At 34.2% G+C, this 17,332-nt stretch overlaps 1 protein-coding gene across 3 annotated transcripts in view; it reads right to left on the bottom strand.

Annotated features, from left to right (window-relative positions):
• The window catches only part of ANAPC1 (anaphase promoting complex subunit 1), a 179,019-nt gene that overhangs the window by 121,197 nt on the left and 40,490 nt on the right, over positions 1–17,332 (bottom strand). For all 3 annotated transcript variants that reach the window (XM_069075562.1, XM_069075564.1, XM_069075563.1), the window contains 6 exons: positions 16,440–16,574; positions 15,403–15,543; positions 14,465–14,525; positions 10,576–10,763; positions 5,249–5,323; positions 1,582–1,847 (listed from right to left, as the gene is read on the bottom strand). In XM_069075562.1, coding sequence (XP_068931663.1) covers positions 1,582–1,847; positions 5,249–5,323; positions 10,576–10,763; positions 14,465–14,525; positions 15,403–15,543; positions 16,440–16,574 — 866 coding nt within the window. The remainder of the gene's footprint in view (positions 1–1,581; positions 1,848–5,248; positions 5,324–10,575; positions 10,764–14,464; positions 14,526–15,402; positions 15,544–16,439; positions 16,575–17,332) is intronic.

Genomic DNA, 17,332 nt, shown 5'->3' with positions numbered 1-17,332 from the left:
ATATATATATATATATATATATATATATATATATATATATATATATACTATTATTAATACTATTTTACTTGTAATTGGGAAATAAGATATACAGGCACTGAGGCATAGAGATCCACCATGCCCTACTGGAAAAGTCAAAGAGGGTATGGGAGAAAATATGGGAGAGAGCAGATTGGAGGAGGGGATAGTCTGTGGGACTGCTATTTTGGGGCAATGGGTAGGGGAAAAACGGGGAGAAAATATGCAACTCAAAATCTGGCAGAAATGAATGATGTTCATAAAGCATTTGAAAAATGAAAAAAAAAGATTGGAAAAAAGTACAACAAGGCTGTACATTGTCACTTTATTTAACTTATATGCAGAGTACATCATGTGAAATGCTGGGATGGATGAATTAAAAGCCAGAATTAAGGCTGCCAGGAGAAACAACAATTTCAGATATGCAGATGATACCACTCTAATGGCAGAAGGTGAAGAATTAGGAAGCCTCTTAATGAGGGTGAAAGAGGAGAGTTTAAAAGGTGGCTTGAAGCTTAACATTAAAAAAAAAAATGCTGAAAATCTTGGCAATTGGCCCTATCACTTCCTGGCAAATAGAAAGGGAAAGAAATGGAAGCAATGACAGATTTTTATATTCTTCAGCTCAAAGATCACTGTGGATGCCGACTGTAGCCATGAAATTAAAAGATGCTTCTCCTTGGAAGGAAACCTATGGCAAATCTGGACAGCATACTAAAAAGCAGAGACATTACTTTGCCTGCAGAAAAAGGTCCAATGAATGCCTGTGAGAGTTGAACTATAATGAAAACTGAGTGCCGCAGAATCAATGCTTTTGAAGTTTTAAGAGTCCCTTGGACAGCAAGGAGATCAAATCAGTTAGTACTTTAATAATTTAATTCAGACTATTCACTGAAAGGTCACATACTGAAGTTGAAATATTTTGGCCACGTAATAAAAACAGGAGTCACTGGAAAAGACCCTGATGTTGGGAAAGACAGAAGGCAAGAGGGAAATAGGACAGGAATGGATAAAATAGTGTCATGGAAGCAGGAACATAAATTTAGACATATTTCAGAAGATAGTACAGGATAAAAGGGCCTGGTGTGCTATGGTCCATAGGATCACGAAGAGTCAGACACAAATGAATGATTGAACAACAACTTGATCAATGACCATAACAACAGTATTTTAAAGCCTTCACCCAATACTTAAATCACTGCAGAAACTTCAAGTATTATATAGCCTTACCTTAAATAAATTATTTTCTTTAGTAGCTCAAAGTAGCCCATTATACTAGTCTCATAACTGGATCTGGCAAGAATTCAGAATGTACTTTAAGAGCATAACAAATACTGAAGGCTAAGCTTAATTAGAGAATAGTAAAAATACTTCTTACAACTGATTAATCTAAAAGATGCAGATGCTGTACAAATACTCTAATATAGGGTATACAAAATAAAGGGGAAGAATGCTTGATTCTTATTTGCATAAGTTTCCATATACCATTCATGAAATTCTTAGGGTCAATATAAATTCATTTAAGGACCTTCAGAATACTTCTAACTTGCAAATGGTACATACCTTGCCAACTGAACTAGAAGAACAACAAGTGAACGTATTCCTTCTCCCATTAAACTATTCAATTTTAATTCCTCATAAACAAGATGAAGCACAAAAAAAATAGCAGGTATATGAGTGAAGAGAAGTGTAGAAGAATCCAAAGTAAGGTTATGTACAACATCCTCCTTCACAAGTGAAACTTCCAAAGGATTCAAATGCAATGCTCTAGTCAAAAGATGAGACTCAACATTCTGGTGGTAGTCTGAATTTAGTAAATATTCCCAGTCCTAATCAGAGGAACAGAAAAAAATATGTATTAATAATAAACCTAATAATATCTTTTACCCCCAATAATCACTTTATTTTCATTAGTGAAAAACTAAATACTAACAACCAAAAAAAAAATCTAATTTATTTGTGACAATTCCAGTACTAGTAGTTTGAGATTAAACATACTTTTTTTTTTGTTTTCTTCCAAAATTTTATTTTAGACTCAAACACCAGAATACAATTACAGGATAGAGAAAAGAAACAAAAATACATCATAAACTTAAATATTGGGACTTAAATGTAAAGTCAGAAAAAAACATGTCATGTGCATCATAGAACATAAGACAAAATTCAAAATATGTAACAAGAGATTTTCATTTCAAGAAAGCCTATAGATAAGTAATACTCATCATGTTGAGAATTGTCCATCTTTTCTTTGCTTCCTTGTGAGTTTTCTTTTGTTCTCTGCTGTGCACTTTTTCACTTTATTCTTTTCCCCCTCCCCCAACATTCCCCCAGAAGGCTAAAAAAGTTTAGATGTTTCTCTATAGCTCTAGATAAATACATACTTATACATACATAATACAGATATAGACATATACTTTCCCGAACCTATTCTACTTCTGTCCTTTGATTATCTCGTTTCCTATCGCTTTTGCCCCCTCTACTTTACTTCTGCCCACTACCTTGCCCTCCTATGACTTGCCTACCTCTCTCCCCTACCTTCCCATTCCCATAAATCTAAACATCCTTCTATACCCCTATTTTACCCATTCCCTTGCTCTCTCCTCTAAAGATCCCTCCCTTGTCCTCTCCCCCCTTCCTATGCCCCTACCATTTTATTTTTTCTGAATTTAGAAGACTTCTTTATTCTTTTAAATATATATGTACTGTTCCCTCTTAAACCCATTCCCAATGAAAGCAGGTTACCAGAACTATCAGTCCTCCTCCCCCATTTAATTCCTCCATATCAATTCTCCCTTTTGCACCTCAAATAATTACTCTTTTAAGCTTTTCCTAAATGGTTTTGCTTTTTAAATTCATATCATTCTCAGGTTTACCCCAATCTTTCTTATAAACTACCCAAATATTGATAAGCATTTTAGATATCCATTTTACATATGTAAAAAATAAACAGTCTGTCCTTATGGGTCCCTCATATTCAGTCTTTGTTATATGCCTTATGGTTCTTATATGTGGAATCTTCTATTAAGTTCAGGATTTTTTTTTAACAAAGTCTTGGAAGTCTGAGAGTTTATCAAATGTTCATTTTTTTTTCATTCAGGATAATATTTAACTTTGCGGGGTATGATATTGTTGGCCAGAGCCCCAGTTCTTTTGCTCTTTGTGTTCCAAGACTCATTGTCCTTTAATTTCTCTGCTGCTAGGTCTTGTGTAATTCTAATTGTGGCATCATCATATTTAAATTGCTTTAATCTTGATGCTTTTAATATTTTTTCCTTGAGCTGGGTGTTTCAGAATTTTGACTATGATATTTCTATGACTTTTCCTCATAGGATCTCTTTTAAGTGGTGACTGATTTTTTTTTTCTATTTTCCCCCCTTGTTCTAATGCTTCAGGACAATTTTCTTAGATTATTTCTTGTATTTTTTATCAAGATTCTTTTTTTGATTATAACTTTCAGTTAGTCCAATTATTTTTAAATTTTTTTCTTCTTGATCTATTCTCCAAATTTGTTGTTTTTCTTATAAGATGTTTCACTTTCTCTTCTATTTTTTCATTATTCATATTTTGTTTAATCATTTCTTGATCTCTTATAATGTCACTGGTTTCACTTTGCCCAATTCTAATTTTCAAGGTGTCATTTTCTTCCTTAAGATTCTGAATCTCCTTTTCTAATTGGTTAACTTTCCTTTCATATTCTTCTTGTTTTTCTTGGATTATTCTTATTTTCTTTTTTAATTTTTTCTCCATCTCTATCATTTGATTTTTGAAATCTTTTTTTAAGTTTTCATATGAATTCTTTTTGTGCAGGTGTCCATTTGACATTACTCTTTGGGAGTTTCTTTACTTTAATATCCTCCTCTGAGGATAAACCCTGGTCATGTCTCTTCCCATAACAGGTTTTTATACCTGGATTCTTTCTCTTTTCCTGTGCATTTTTTTGTGGTAATAACCTAATTATTTGTAGTCACCTCTAGCCCTGGGGTATGGGAAATAGTGCCTCTTGCCCTAGATCTTCAGTTCTTCCTTTTAGCCTGAAACCTCCAATCTCCTGTAAGTGCCCACAGTCAGCGGGGTCTCTGCCCCACTGCTTCTGCACTCACTGAGCATGTGCTGGTTCCTTCTCACCCCTGCAGCTCTTCGAAGTACAGCTGGGTCTGGTGTTCCTGGTCAGCAGAAGTCCCAAGATCTTCCTGGGCTCAGGTGCCCAACCCCCCTCACTTGAGCCGGAGCAACCTCTCAAACCAACTAACCCAGGGCTGGAGCTTGCTGCTTAAGAGGCTAGTCACTTGCCTAGTTGAAATTGAACATAACCTGGAGGTGTTTATTCTTTCACAGGGACAAAACCTTGTCTTGGGATTTTTTTTCTGATCTTCTCAAATTGTCCCTGGAGGACCCCAGCTATGCCCAGGCTCTTATTTATCTCCACCCACACTTTGTTTGCTCTAGGGCGCCATTTTAACTCTTTTGTGGGGGAACCCTTGAGAGTTTGGAGTTTTCTGACCTACTCTGCAATTTTCCCAGACTCCTCTCCGCTTAAACATATTTTACAGTATCAAAAAAAAATCATAATGTCATATATGAACAGCCAAACAGTTTCCATGGATCACAAATATTATGACAGGTCATCTTCACAAAGCTTCATAGGGGGAAAAATTCATCTATGGATAAAGTGATAAGGTAGAGGGACTGGGGTGTATCGTGCATCCAAAATAAAAGGTGCTATACAAAAGTAGTTGAAACAAATGAGAAGAAGAGATTAATTTCAGGGTAGTTCTAAGTTATTATGATGCTAGAATATTACACTACAACAATGACTTGTGCTTTCATCAATGTGATGATTCTTTCTAGTGAAGCTAGATCTAAACCAGTTGGTAACTTATAGTCTTAGGAAGATGCCACAATAATGGCCTCAAATGTAAAAAGTTTTATCAACCAGTTATTTGGAATACTGGATAGTAAATAACTCCTTTCATTTTTTTTCCCCTGAATTCAACTGCTTTAATACCAGACAGAGCCAGAGCCTCAGAGCCAGAACACACTGGTTTAGATTTTTATTTTTATGCTCAATGTACATGGGGGTGCTATCCAAATAAACTTGACCCTATGGTAAACATCATAATTTTAAATAGGCACCTGTAGGCAGGCAATGGAAACAATAAAATAATAAAAACTGATACCACAAACATCAGCATGACAAATTAACCCATTAGCAGTGAACCACAATAATTACCTCATCTGATCCAGTGTCAGAAGGTCTTGCTTTTTTAGGTGCAATGACTGGGGAAAGTGATCCTTCAAAGTCAAGCTGAAAATTACAGCCCCCAAAAAGAAACAAAAATTCAAGTTTAATATATGATTTCATTAGAGGATACTCAGTAATCCTTTTCTGTAGCTTATCAACTTAATATCAGTTTGATGTGGACATTAACAATATCTTGTGTTAAGAAGTTAATCTCACCATAAATGAGTATTACATCATCTGCTATCACATTATATATCATGATCAAAATTTACAGACAGCATTTTAAGAACTCTTATATACCACCACTAACAGGTAAACTATTTTGTTTCAACATACAGATATAGAGACAGAGTCAATTTATTGATCAACATTTAGTGACTACTAATCCTTTAATGAAATAGAGGGCTTTTAAGCATTCTTGATGAAAAGATCAGAACTAAACATAAAATCTGATATTCAAAAACAAGACTCAAGAGAAGCTTAAAAGGTAAACATAAAAAGAATAATCATAAGGCATTCGCTAAAGTTAAACTGCTTACATTCCTATAGGGGAAGATGATACAGGAACTGTTAAGAAATTTATCATTATTAAGCCACAGTTAAAAGAAGTCTACCTAGAAAGAGAACATGAATATGAGTCCATCAAGTTGGGATGATCTCTAATAAATAAATAAAATGAATGAATAACTAAATAAACAAATGGTGGGGTGAGAAAGAAAAATGCAATAAGAGAAGGGGAAAGGGAGAGATAGAATGGGGGAAAATTTCTCACATAAAAAAGACACACAATGATGAACTTTCATAGTGAAGGAAAAAATGTCTAGGGGGTCAGGGGGAGGCCAGCAGTCAATGCTTGAGGCTCACTCTCATTGGAATTGGTTCAAAGAGGGAATCAACCCAGTTGGGTATAGAAATCTATCTTACCTAATAGGAGGAGGAGAAAGGGATTAAGATATTTTGGGGGAGGCTGAAGAGAACAGGGAAGAGGAAGAAAGATGATAAAAGGGAAGACAGATTAAAGAAGGTAGTAGTCAGAAGCAAAACAGACTTTTGAGGAGAGACAGAATAAAAAAAGAGAAGAATAAATAGAAGAGACTAAAATAGAGGGAAATATACAGTTAGCAATCATAACAGTGAATGTGAATGAGATGAGCTCATCCATAAAACAGAAGGAGATAGCAGAATGGATTAGAAACCAGAAACAATATGTTGTTCACACAGTTGAAACAGAAAGACACACATGGAGTTAAAATATAGTGCTGAAGCAGAATCTATCATACTTGAATTGAAGTAAGAGTCAGGGGCGGCAATCACAGTCTCAAAATGCAAGAAGAGACCTAATCTCCTTTAAGATAATCAAGAAAACAATATTTTGCTAAAAAGTACCATTGACAATGAAACAACAGAAAAAATTTTATAGCAAGTTTCTCTGATAAAGGCCTTATTTCTCAAATATAGAGGGGATTCAGTCAAATTTAGAAAAATAAGACCCATTCCCCAAATGAAAAATGGTTAAAGGATATGAACAGGCAGCTTTCAGAAGACAAAAATCAAAGCTTTCTATAGTCATATGAAAAAATACTCTAAATCATCAATGATTAGAGAAATGCAAATTAAAACTTTGAAGTACTATCTCAAACCTATGAGAAATGACAAATGATGGATGAGATGAGGGAAAACAGATATACTAATAAACTGTTGGTGGAACTATGAATTAGTCCAAACATTCTGGAGAACAATTTAAAACTATGCCCAAAGAGCTATAAAACTGTGCATATCCTTTGACCCTGGAATACCACTAGAAGGTCTGTACACCAAAGAGATCAAAGAAAAAGGAAATGGACTTAAATATACAAAAATATTTATAGCAGTTCTTTTTGTGGTGGCAAAGAATTGGAAATTGAAGGGATGCTCATCAATTGGGGAATGGTTTAACAAGTTATAGCATATGATTCTGATGTAGTATTGTGCTATAAGAAACAACAAGGATACAGTTTCTGAAAAAAAAACATGGCAAGACCTGATGCAAAGTAAAGTGAGAAGAATCGGGAAATCATTGTGAAATACTGTGAAAGACTTGGCTACTCTGATCAAAACAATGATCCAAGATAATTCCAAAGAATTCATAATGAAAAAATACTATCCACCTCCAGAGAAAGAACTGATGAATTCTGAATACAAATTGAAGTAATTGTCTCACTTTTTTTTGGTGATATGGCTAATGCAGGAATATGTTTTGCATGATTTCACATGTATAAGTGATATTTGCTTGCCTTCTTAGTGGGAGGAAGCAAAATTTGAACTCAAAACTTAAAAAGAAAAGAATGCCAAAAATAAGCAAATAATAAATCTATTAAAAAAAAATAAAGAATACCCACCCATTAAGCTACACACTGTGAAGGGATAAAAAAAAAAAGAAGGGCAGAAAGATCAAATAACAGGCAAAAAAAAAATTAACATTATGAACCATAGCTTTTAAAAGTGCCTGTTGTAGCTGCATCTAAATCAAAAAACTTATACTGGGAATTGAAACTATTTCAACTTTACAGCTGGCACTTTGACAAAATGTATATTCATAACAATGGAATAACAGACTGAGTATGCACAGCTCAAGGCTCAGTATTTTCAAAAGAGCTGCCAACGGAGTAAGGCATCACATAAGGTTTCAAAATCTGGACTGGGGCAGGAGGAGTAGCATAGGTGGCTCAGTGAATAGAGCACAGGCCCTGGAATCAGAAGGACCTGAGTTCAAATCAGGCCTCAGACACTTAACACTTACTAGCTCTGTGACCTTGGGCAAATCACTTAACCCCAATTGCCCTGCCTTCCCCCCTCCAAAAAAAAAAAATCTAGACTAGGGTAGAGAGTCCAGATACCACTGACGGAAGCAGAACAATAAGACAAGAAAATGGCATAGCAATAGAATGATCAGTCAGAAAACCTCAGGTCAAGTTCTGGATCTGACATTTGAAAACTACAGGACACTGTGCCTCAGTTTCCTAATCTATGAAGTTTATCTCATATTCTTCTGAAAGAAATGCTCTCTGTAAAGTATAATTTCTCTATGAGTGTTCCTGGAGAAAGACAAAAACAGGGTGAATTCTAATTCTGGCGACTATGTTTCCACTAAGAGTATATTACTTAGAATATCTAACCAGCACAGGGAAAAATGGAAGAAGTGTTCTCCAGAAAATACCCTTGTATCTGGATGAGACAAGAACCTATGGCCTAAATGGAGGGAAATGGAGAATTAATCTAAAACTACCAATCAACAAACATTTATTAAGCATTCATTACTACAATTCCCTTCATTTTAGAAATGAAAAGTTCAGTGAATTCCCCATAGTTATATATCTACTTAGTTTCATAGTATTTGCCCTTATATATGTCAACCTCAAAGGTTACACAAAACAACACATACATAATATAACAAGGACCCAAGCTAAGTACATCTGAATGGAGCAAACATGAAGAATTCCAACCTAGTGAATCTCTCTCAGATGTATCATAACCAAAGCGTCTATCAATGGACAAGGACAATTAATTATATTCCCAAACTCTCTCACAATTAAGATAAAACATGATGTTATAACTATGCTGCTTAACTAACTATGCCAATTAAAATAATTCCACCCCAAAAAACTAAATTCCTCTTTCTTTGGGCTTCTTACATAATCGACATGTCAGAAAACTTTCCTTCTCACTGAAAAGTGATGGAAGGAAAAGTGGATAATGGAGTGGGTCCTCAACTCCCAACAATAAGAAACAGGAGAAAGGGAATGATCATTATTTTCTCTTACAAATTTTGGCTCTCTGCCACAGGATGGAATACAGTAAGATATATATTTATGAGCAGGTTATCATAATTGAATAGCATATAACAATTAAAAAAGCTGAGAGGTTAGTTACTTAAGGCAGCTTGTTTTCATATTTCAAAAGAATGGAATATTTATGTAGAAGAAATATACATATTATTTTGAGTAAGTTATTAGGTAAAACTGTTCTTATTTTCCCAAAAAGATTTCTTCTCAAAGAATAAGAACTTTTAAAAATATAGCTCATAAAGGTAACCCAACAACATAGTCATTTGAACTTATTCCTATAACTATTAGTCAATCAACAAACCTGTATTAAACCTTAGCACAGAGCCTGACACACAAAAGATGCTTAGCAGATATTTAATGATTGTGTTACACTTTAAATACCTCAAGGTCATATAATTGAATGTATTCTTTTTTTTAACCTTTTCTTTCTGTGTCATAAACAGAACTCCAAAACCAAAAATTGGATTGTGTATGCTTGTGGGAAAAGTGGCAGGGAAGAGTGTTTTTAAAGCATTATTAGTTATGATATGGGAGAAAGGCAAAGGGAATAGTAAAAGGGCAGAAGGGAAAGATAAGGAGAAAAGAAAGAAAAAAATCTAAAAAAGAGGAAAGGAGGGATAAACTTTGACTTTCAGCATTGCTAGAGGCTAGGGTTACTGACAAGTAAGCCCAAGATAAAAAATGGGATTTGTCATTTAAAGAACTGTCTGTGAAAAATAAATGTCTCTTCCAAACAGTCTTTTTTTTCTTTCCAACACAAGTAAATGAGTTTAGGATTGCCAAAAATGCAGGGTGTCTAAAGGCATTTATTTACTTTACATCAATAAAAGTTTTTCTCCTTTGGGGAGGAGGGGTGCAGGCAGTTGGGGTAAGGTGGGAATGAGGTGGTTCTCACAAACCAGAGGCATCCTAAGTGCATCTAAATGTATAAAGACAGATTGGGAATACTGGTCTAAAGAAAAAAGTCAATGTGATAAGAATTAGAAGAAAACCATTCTAAGTTCACTTGTGATACAAACTGGCAGTTTGATCCCAGACAAATAATGTAATCTATTGATGACTTGGTTTTCTCTTGTGTTAATGAGACTACTAACTGGCTCATCTCGTGAGGAATGCCATGAGAACAAATTAACATCATATGTAAAGGTACTTAGAAAGGTTAAAAGTGATCTTTGTAAAATCATTAAATTGTTTTCCACTTGTTTCTACTTGTAATAAATATAATTATTAATTTTTTTAAAATAAAAAAGCATTATACAAATATAGGATATGATTTTAGATTTTTAAGTTAACTTTGCCCTAAACAACTTAGGCACAAGATATATAAACACAAGCAACAGTTAATTTTACTCATGCATTTGATTATTTTGGATAAGGTAGATTTATTATTGAATTTACCTGACTATACTCTGAATACTGTGGTACTATTAAGTATGCAATATTATACTGATACAAACATAAAAACATAGGAGAAAAAGGAACCTGACTTACATTACGAATCCATGCCAAGCGGTCTGTGTTATAGCCCATCATATTCATTAGACAAGTTATGAATAAATTCCATTCTGAATGATAACTGGGTCCTCCTGGAGCATTGTGAACATTGTACCACTTGACAAGCATCTGCACAGCTATCTCTTTGGGTAGTATAGACTTGACAGCTTGTAAACACTTTTTTACTATTAGAAACAAAGGTTAGTTTTTAGTATATTTTCTAAGTATACATTTTTTTCCTTCTCAAAAAGGTTTACTGTTAAACTGTATAACATATCAAAAACTAGGTATCATTTAGAAAAAAAACAACAAAATGAAAAATCACCAGCTTAATGATCTCAAAGTCACCTACTGGATGGAAAAAAGTGGTTCCAAAGTAAGGTCTTCTCTCACCTGTATTTTTTCACAATACTAAAGGCTACTGTACTCACCAACTTTAAAATAATTAATGTAAAATATAACAAACTTTTCTTGATTCAACATAATCATACACATACACATATGCAGGAACACATACATACATACACACACACACACACACACACACACACACACAACCCCTCCATTCAGGAATTCCCTCTACAATAAGCGACAGATGATTAACAAATTTCTGCTGGAAGCTTGTCATTAAATACTGCACAATGCCATAAAGTAGTTATGATAATAGCTAGCATTCGTATGCTGTTTTCAGGCTTGCAAAGCATGTTATCTCCTTTGAGCATCATAATAATCTGGTGAGGTAGGTGCTATTCTCATCCTCGTATTAAGAGGCATCCTGGTGGTAAAGTAGAGAGAGCACTAGACTTACAAGTCAGGAAAACCGAGATGTGGGACTCTAGGTAAATCACTGAACCTCTCTCTGCTTCAGTTTCTTCATGTGTAAAATGGGGACAGTACCTACTCCACAAAGGTGTTGTAAAGATTTAATGAAATAACACTGGTAAGGTCTTAAAACAGTATAAAACACTATCTTAAAACACGATAAAAAGGGACAGAGCTAGCAAGTATCTGCGCAGAAGGATTTTAACGAGGGTCTCTCTAATTCCAGGTACAAGCTTCTGATTCATGCATTTATGCCCCCAAGCAGTTTATATCTTCAAGGGTTAACTGAAGCACAAAGGACTTTCTGACCTTAAAGTAAATAGCATTAGACTGCTAAATTGTTTTAATTTTGCTGATACTCCTTCAATGTTACTTCCTGGAACCTGTACGCCTTCCTCCACAAAGCCTAATTCTAATTTGCTTTGGGTTGAGAAATTAGATTACAAAGCTTATTAGAAATAGGTATAAAATAAGCACAAGCAGAATCCAGCTAGTCTGTGGTGGTGGTGTTCTGTGAAATGAGCACCTGACAAACTGTTAGTTGAGCACTTGAGCTTTAGTGCATTCCTATGTGATAGCTATGTTTGCACAGAGGTCCTTATTTCTCTGACCTAGTCTCAATAAACAGTTGCCAAACAAAAGAAACATTAATGTAAGAAGACAGACTATCACACACTACACCTGTAAAAGAAAGCTTTTCGATGAAGAATTGCTCTATTCTCTAAACCAAATTCAAGGGATCATATGATTCACTAATCTCTCAAGATAAGAAATGTTTTGGATCACAAAATCACTAATTTTCATTATTTTTACCATACTAGACATGCAGTTTCCTCTTAATTTACACTGTTAAGTAAACTTTTTCTACTGAGAATTTTGTTTACATTTGCCAGATTGTTCCCTAGGGCTTATAAATATTCTCTAGTTAGTATTTTCTAAACCACAACTAAATAACAATATTAACAGAATGAGAAGACTCACTTAAAATTCCTCTGGCTAATTTTGGCTGTAATATTTTGTTTTTGTCAGCTAAGTCTATCATGTTTTTAAAGAGTCCTATGACAACTGAATCCTTTTAATGGTTCAAAAGATAAATTTTTTTTATCAGTAAATCCTTTCCAAGTTTCAAAAGATAAATTATTTTATTAAGTACTCCCTGTACTTGTCACAGGTAGAGGATCACAGAAGTTTGAAAAATTGTAGGATAAAAAAACCCCTAACATCTGATAGTTTTCACAACTTAGTGATGGCATACTGGATAGAGTGCAGGACTTAAGAGTCAGGAAGACTTTGAATATTGTCTCTGACACCTGCTAGCCATGTCAGTCATACATCATTTACACCTTATAACTTCTCTAACTCTTAGTTCCCTCATCATTCCCTCATATAAAGGGGCTGATAATGACTGCAGTGCCTAGTAGGGTTGCTGTGTGGCTACTATAGGATTGTGTAAATTGCTCTACATACATGCCTTAAAGTACTATATAAAAGTCAACTATTACTGTTCATCATGACTTATACCAAATATGTTTAATTATGTTGAAAGAGCTACTTCTTTACTTAAATAAGATATTATGGGGGCAGCCAGGTAGCGCAGCGAGTAAGAGCACCGGCTCTAGTGTAGGGATGACCTGGGGATCAAATCCAGGCTCAGATACTTAGCACCACACCCAGAAATAACTGGCCGTGTAACCTTGAGCAAGTTACTTAACCCCAATTGCTTTAAAAAAAATAAGATACTATGTACAGACCCAGGACAACTCTACCTTAGCTGCCTCCCCTAAAGAAAAATTATTTTTGTTACACACATGAAATTAACATGAATAAATGATCAAAGATATGAATACTTCTCAAAAGAACTAAAAAATTAACAACCACAAGAATGTTCCAAATCACTAGCAATAAGAGAAATACAAATCAAAACAACTCTGAGATGTCATCTCATACCTAAAAAATTAGCAAAGATGATAAAAGGTGAAAAGAATTCATGCTGGAATGTTATAAAAAACAGACACATCAATGCACTCTTAATGGAATTGAGAATCTGTCCAATCATCCTAGAAAGCTACATGGAATCAATGCTAAGAGTGTGACTAAAATACCCAGATCTTATGACCAACTGATTTCACTACCATGTATACATACAAAACAGTAACAAAAAGCAACATCTCATACAGAGCAAAATATTTATAGCAACACTTCTTGTAATAACAAAGTACTATAAGCAAAATAAATGTGCATCAGTTGGGAAATGGATAAATAGGCTGAATTCCAAATAATTTTAAATTAGTTGTTTGGAACTTAGATCATATCTTACCATGTAACATTCTAAATAGCCAAACATGTTGTGATACATGAATGTGAAGGAATATTATTGTAATGTAAGAAATGATGAATTATATGAACACAAAGAAGCATGGGAAGACACATAACTATTGAAAAATAAAGCAAGCAGAACCAGGGGAAAAATACAAGTGATGATTACAACAATGTGAATGGGAAAGAACGACAAACAAATGAAACTAGATGCTGGGAAATTATAATGATTAAAACTGGCCCCCAAAAGAACCAGAAGACATTTCTCCCTGCTTCTTTACTGTGTTGGAAGACTGAGAGTAGAACACTGCATATAATGTCAGTCTTTTCCAATACATTGTTTAGTTGTGCTGATTTTCCCCCCTCTTTTTTATTCCTTGTTATAAGGTACTCTGGAAGGAAGGAAATTGGGGCATGTAGATGACATAAAAATAAGAATATGAATAAAAATTTATTTTGAAAAATAGCTCAAAAGAAATTGACGTAATTTAAAAGCAACATCAAAGTCTTGACTCCTGCACCTGTTACACTTCAAAAGTTCTTCAAAACTCAGACTAACACTCAACACATATTCTAACTACACTGCAAAAAGAACTTGCTCAAAATAGTTTTGAGAACAGATCTTCAAATTTCCAAAATGTCGATGTAAATTACAGGAGTATTAATATTGTAGCGATTACTCCAAATTATAAAGACAACAAACCAAATCAAATAGATGCATGAGTCTTAAGTTAATTTCAATTCATACCTAATTCTGAGGTGGCAATTTCAGGAATGGTGATCCTAACCATTGAACCATTACTGAGTTCCTAGTAAAGTGAATAGAAAAAATTATTAGGAAGCAAATATTCCTATTTATGATACATTCCTATTTACATACTCTTATTTAAAAACATACAATCCTATAAATATACATTTCTATTTATAAACATTTTCAAATCAATAAAATACAAACTAATAAATATCAGTCGCCTATGCTATTATAAGGCACTGTTTAAGTAAGAGCCTTTATAAATCTGTCAAAACATTGAAAAGCTATTAGGATGTTATTCTAAACATTATAAAAGCCAATATTTTAGTTTTAAAGGTCTGTAAAGATGCTCATTTTCTACATAATATTAAGCCCACTTGCATAAATACTAGCAAGATTTTGGGATCAAAGTATACAAAAGATCAGTAATGATTCTTAAAATAGTAGTCACTAGATTCCTAAATTCTTAACTGTGTTGAATGCTCTAATAAAAAGAAGGAAAAAATTTGCAAGGCTTAACTATAACCAAATTCAAAAAAATTTCTTAATAAACTCTTAGCAATATGATAACCCTTTCAAAATGTAAGATGAAAGATCTTTATAGAAAAAAATTTTTTTGGAGGAGGGAAGGCAAGGCAGTTGGGGGTTAAGTGACTTGCCCAAGGTAACACAGCTAGTAAGTGTGTCAAGTATCTGAGGCCAGATTTGAACTAAGTAAGGTCCTCCTGACTCCAGGCCCAGTGCTCTATTCTAGAAATTTAAAATAAAACAAAACATGCTGTGCTATACAAGATATTTTAACAGGTGAATAAGTATAATAATAGAGAAAATTTGATTTGACAGGATAAACTTCAAACTCAAAGTTTATCCTGTCAAATTTGAAATCATGGCTATATTTCTTTTTCAAGATCTCTATTCACAGAATACATACTTACAAGTGTTATTCTGTTGTGGACAGGATCTCTAACAGAGTGAATGTAACTTCCAAGTTGCTGAAAAGTACAGTCATCAATATAAGGAGAATCACGAAGTTTTGAAGAATCCCTCAACTCTGGAACTGGGGACAGCAGAACTACCTATAGAAAGATAAAAGAAAAAAAAATCAGTTCTTTGGAATGAAATAAGTTTATAAAAAGCTAATAATTCCCTTAAGCACATTAAATTTTTTAAGTCCAAGCAAGGCTTAAATCTAGAATCAGAAAATTTAGGTATATAAGAAGGTTGCAACTTACAAACAGTTTGAATTCCATAAGATGATTTAAAATTAGTTGTTTGGAACTTGTATCACATCTTATCATATAATAATGTTATAAATGGTGGATGGGTTTCAAGACCTACTCACAATATTCAATGCAACCACAGAAGGAGGCACCACCCAAATGGCAAGGAAATACCTGGTACCCCAGTCATGGGTAGTTTATTGCTTAGATGAATGTACAGTACAGGATGTTTTAAGGTTAAAGATTAACTTTTTTTTTAATACCGTGGGCAATTATATTTTTATAGAAATCAAAGAAAGTACCATTAAAACCTCCAATTATAAGGTCAGCTAGGTGGCACAGTGAATAGAGCACCAGCCCTGGAGTCAGGAGGACCTGAGTTCAAATCCGACCTCAGACACTTAACACTAGCTGTGTGACCTTAGGCAAGTCACTTAACCCCAACTGCCCAGCTTTCCCCCCTCCAAAAAGCAAAAATCAAACCAAAAAAAACCCCTCCAATTATGAATCTATTCAAGGACTAATTTTAAAAGAGAAATAGAACAAGTCCCCTAACTCAGTGCTTTACAAGTTAAGATTATCCAAATATAATCTTTGCCTTAATTCCAGAAAGGATTATTAGGCTAAACTCCTGCATTTTTATTCTGGATTTTTTTCACTATTAGAAAAATGCAATAAATCAAAGAACTAGATGGCTAATAGAAGCTCTAAATATAACGGTAATTTTGATCATTTCAGAATATATTTCTTACCTCGTCCAAGGAACCAAGTGGTTTGGTTAGAGGCTTAGGAGTACTAACGCTGTCCAGTGGAGTGCTAGGTCTTGGCATTGTGTTTGACATTGTCAGGGAAGGAACCGGCAGTCCAGGAATGAAAACTTTCCCTACCTTTTGTAAATAAACAAGGGGAAAAAATGTTGACTTTGATTATATATGATGTCATGTAATCAATTACATATAAATATATTAAGACACACAACTTCCTTATCATCCTAAACTCTAGAATAGTCACTGGGGACAAATCAATCACTTAAAATAAGAATGCTAATCTGAGTCTAGTGCTAAACTGTTAATGCTCAATAGTCAGAAGTCAAAATGGGCTAAGAATATAAAAATGTTAACCCTTCTTAATATGATACTGATCATTTCTTGGTCTACCAGTTCTTCAAAAGAGCTATGATTCCATTAGGGTAAGAGTATTCTCTTTGCTGATACAGATCAAAAGCCCTCCACAGAAGATAGTTTTACAAGTTGCTGTGGCCAAAACACTCATCACTTGGTGGCCAGTCAGCTTGCTGGTAATGAATTTTTCCAATTTGGCTAAGCTGGACCTCGGGTGCTACAGCCTCCACATGAAGCCTCTTCAGTTTGATAAAATTTTCCAGAGTTTGGGGCTAAATGGCATATTCCTTTAGATCCCAGGGTTCCTACCACACAAAAATATGGCATTAGTAGAAAGATTTCAATAAAAGCATTTTTAAAAATTATATAACAAAGGGATCCTAAGGCATTAGAAAATTATTTGGGCCCTCTCAGCTATCTGAGTTATGATGGTTTTCACCATATAGCACAGAAAGCTAAAAGTAACAAAATAATTTTGTAATACCACAAAAATCCCAGCAGCTTATTTTATTCTTTCCCTTGCT

The sequence above is a fragment of the Petaurus breviceps genome, unplaced genomic scaffold (genome assembly GCF_028583685.1).
Source record: "Petaurus breviceps papuanus isolate PSGF00001 unplaced genomic scaffold, PetGlider_PUasm1.0 90919, whole genome shotgun sequence".
NCBI lineage: Eukaryota > Metazoa > Chordata > Mammalia > Diprotodontia > Petauridae > Petaurus > Petaurus breviceps.
This window is presented reverse-complemented; position numbering and strand designations above follow the sequence as displayed.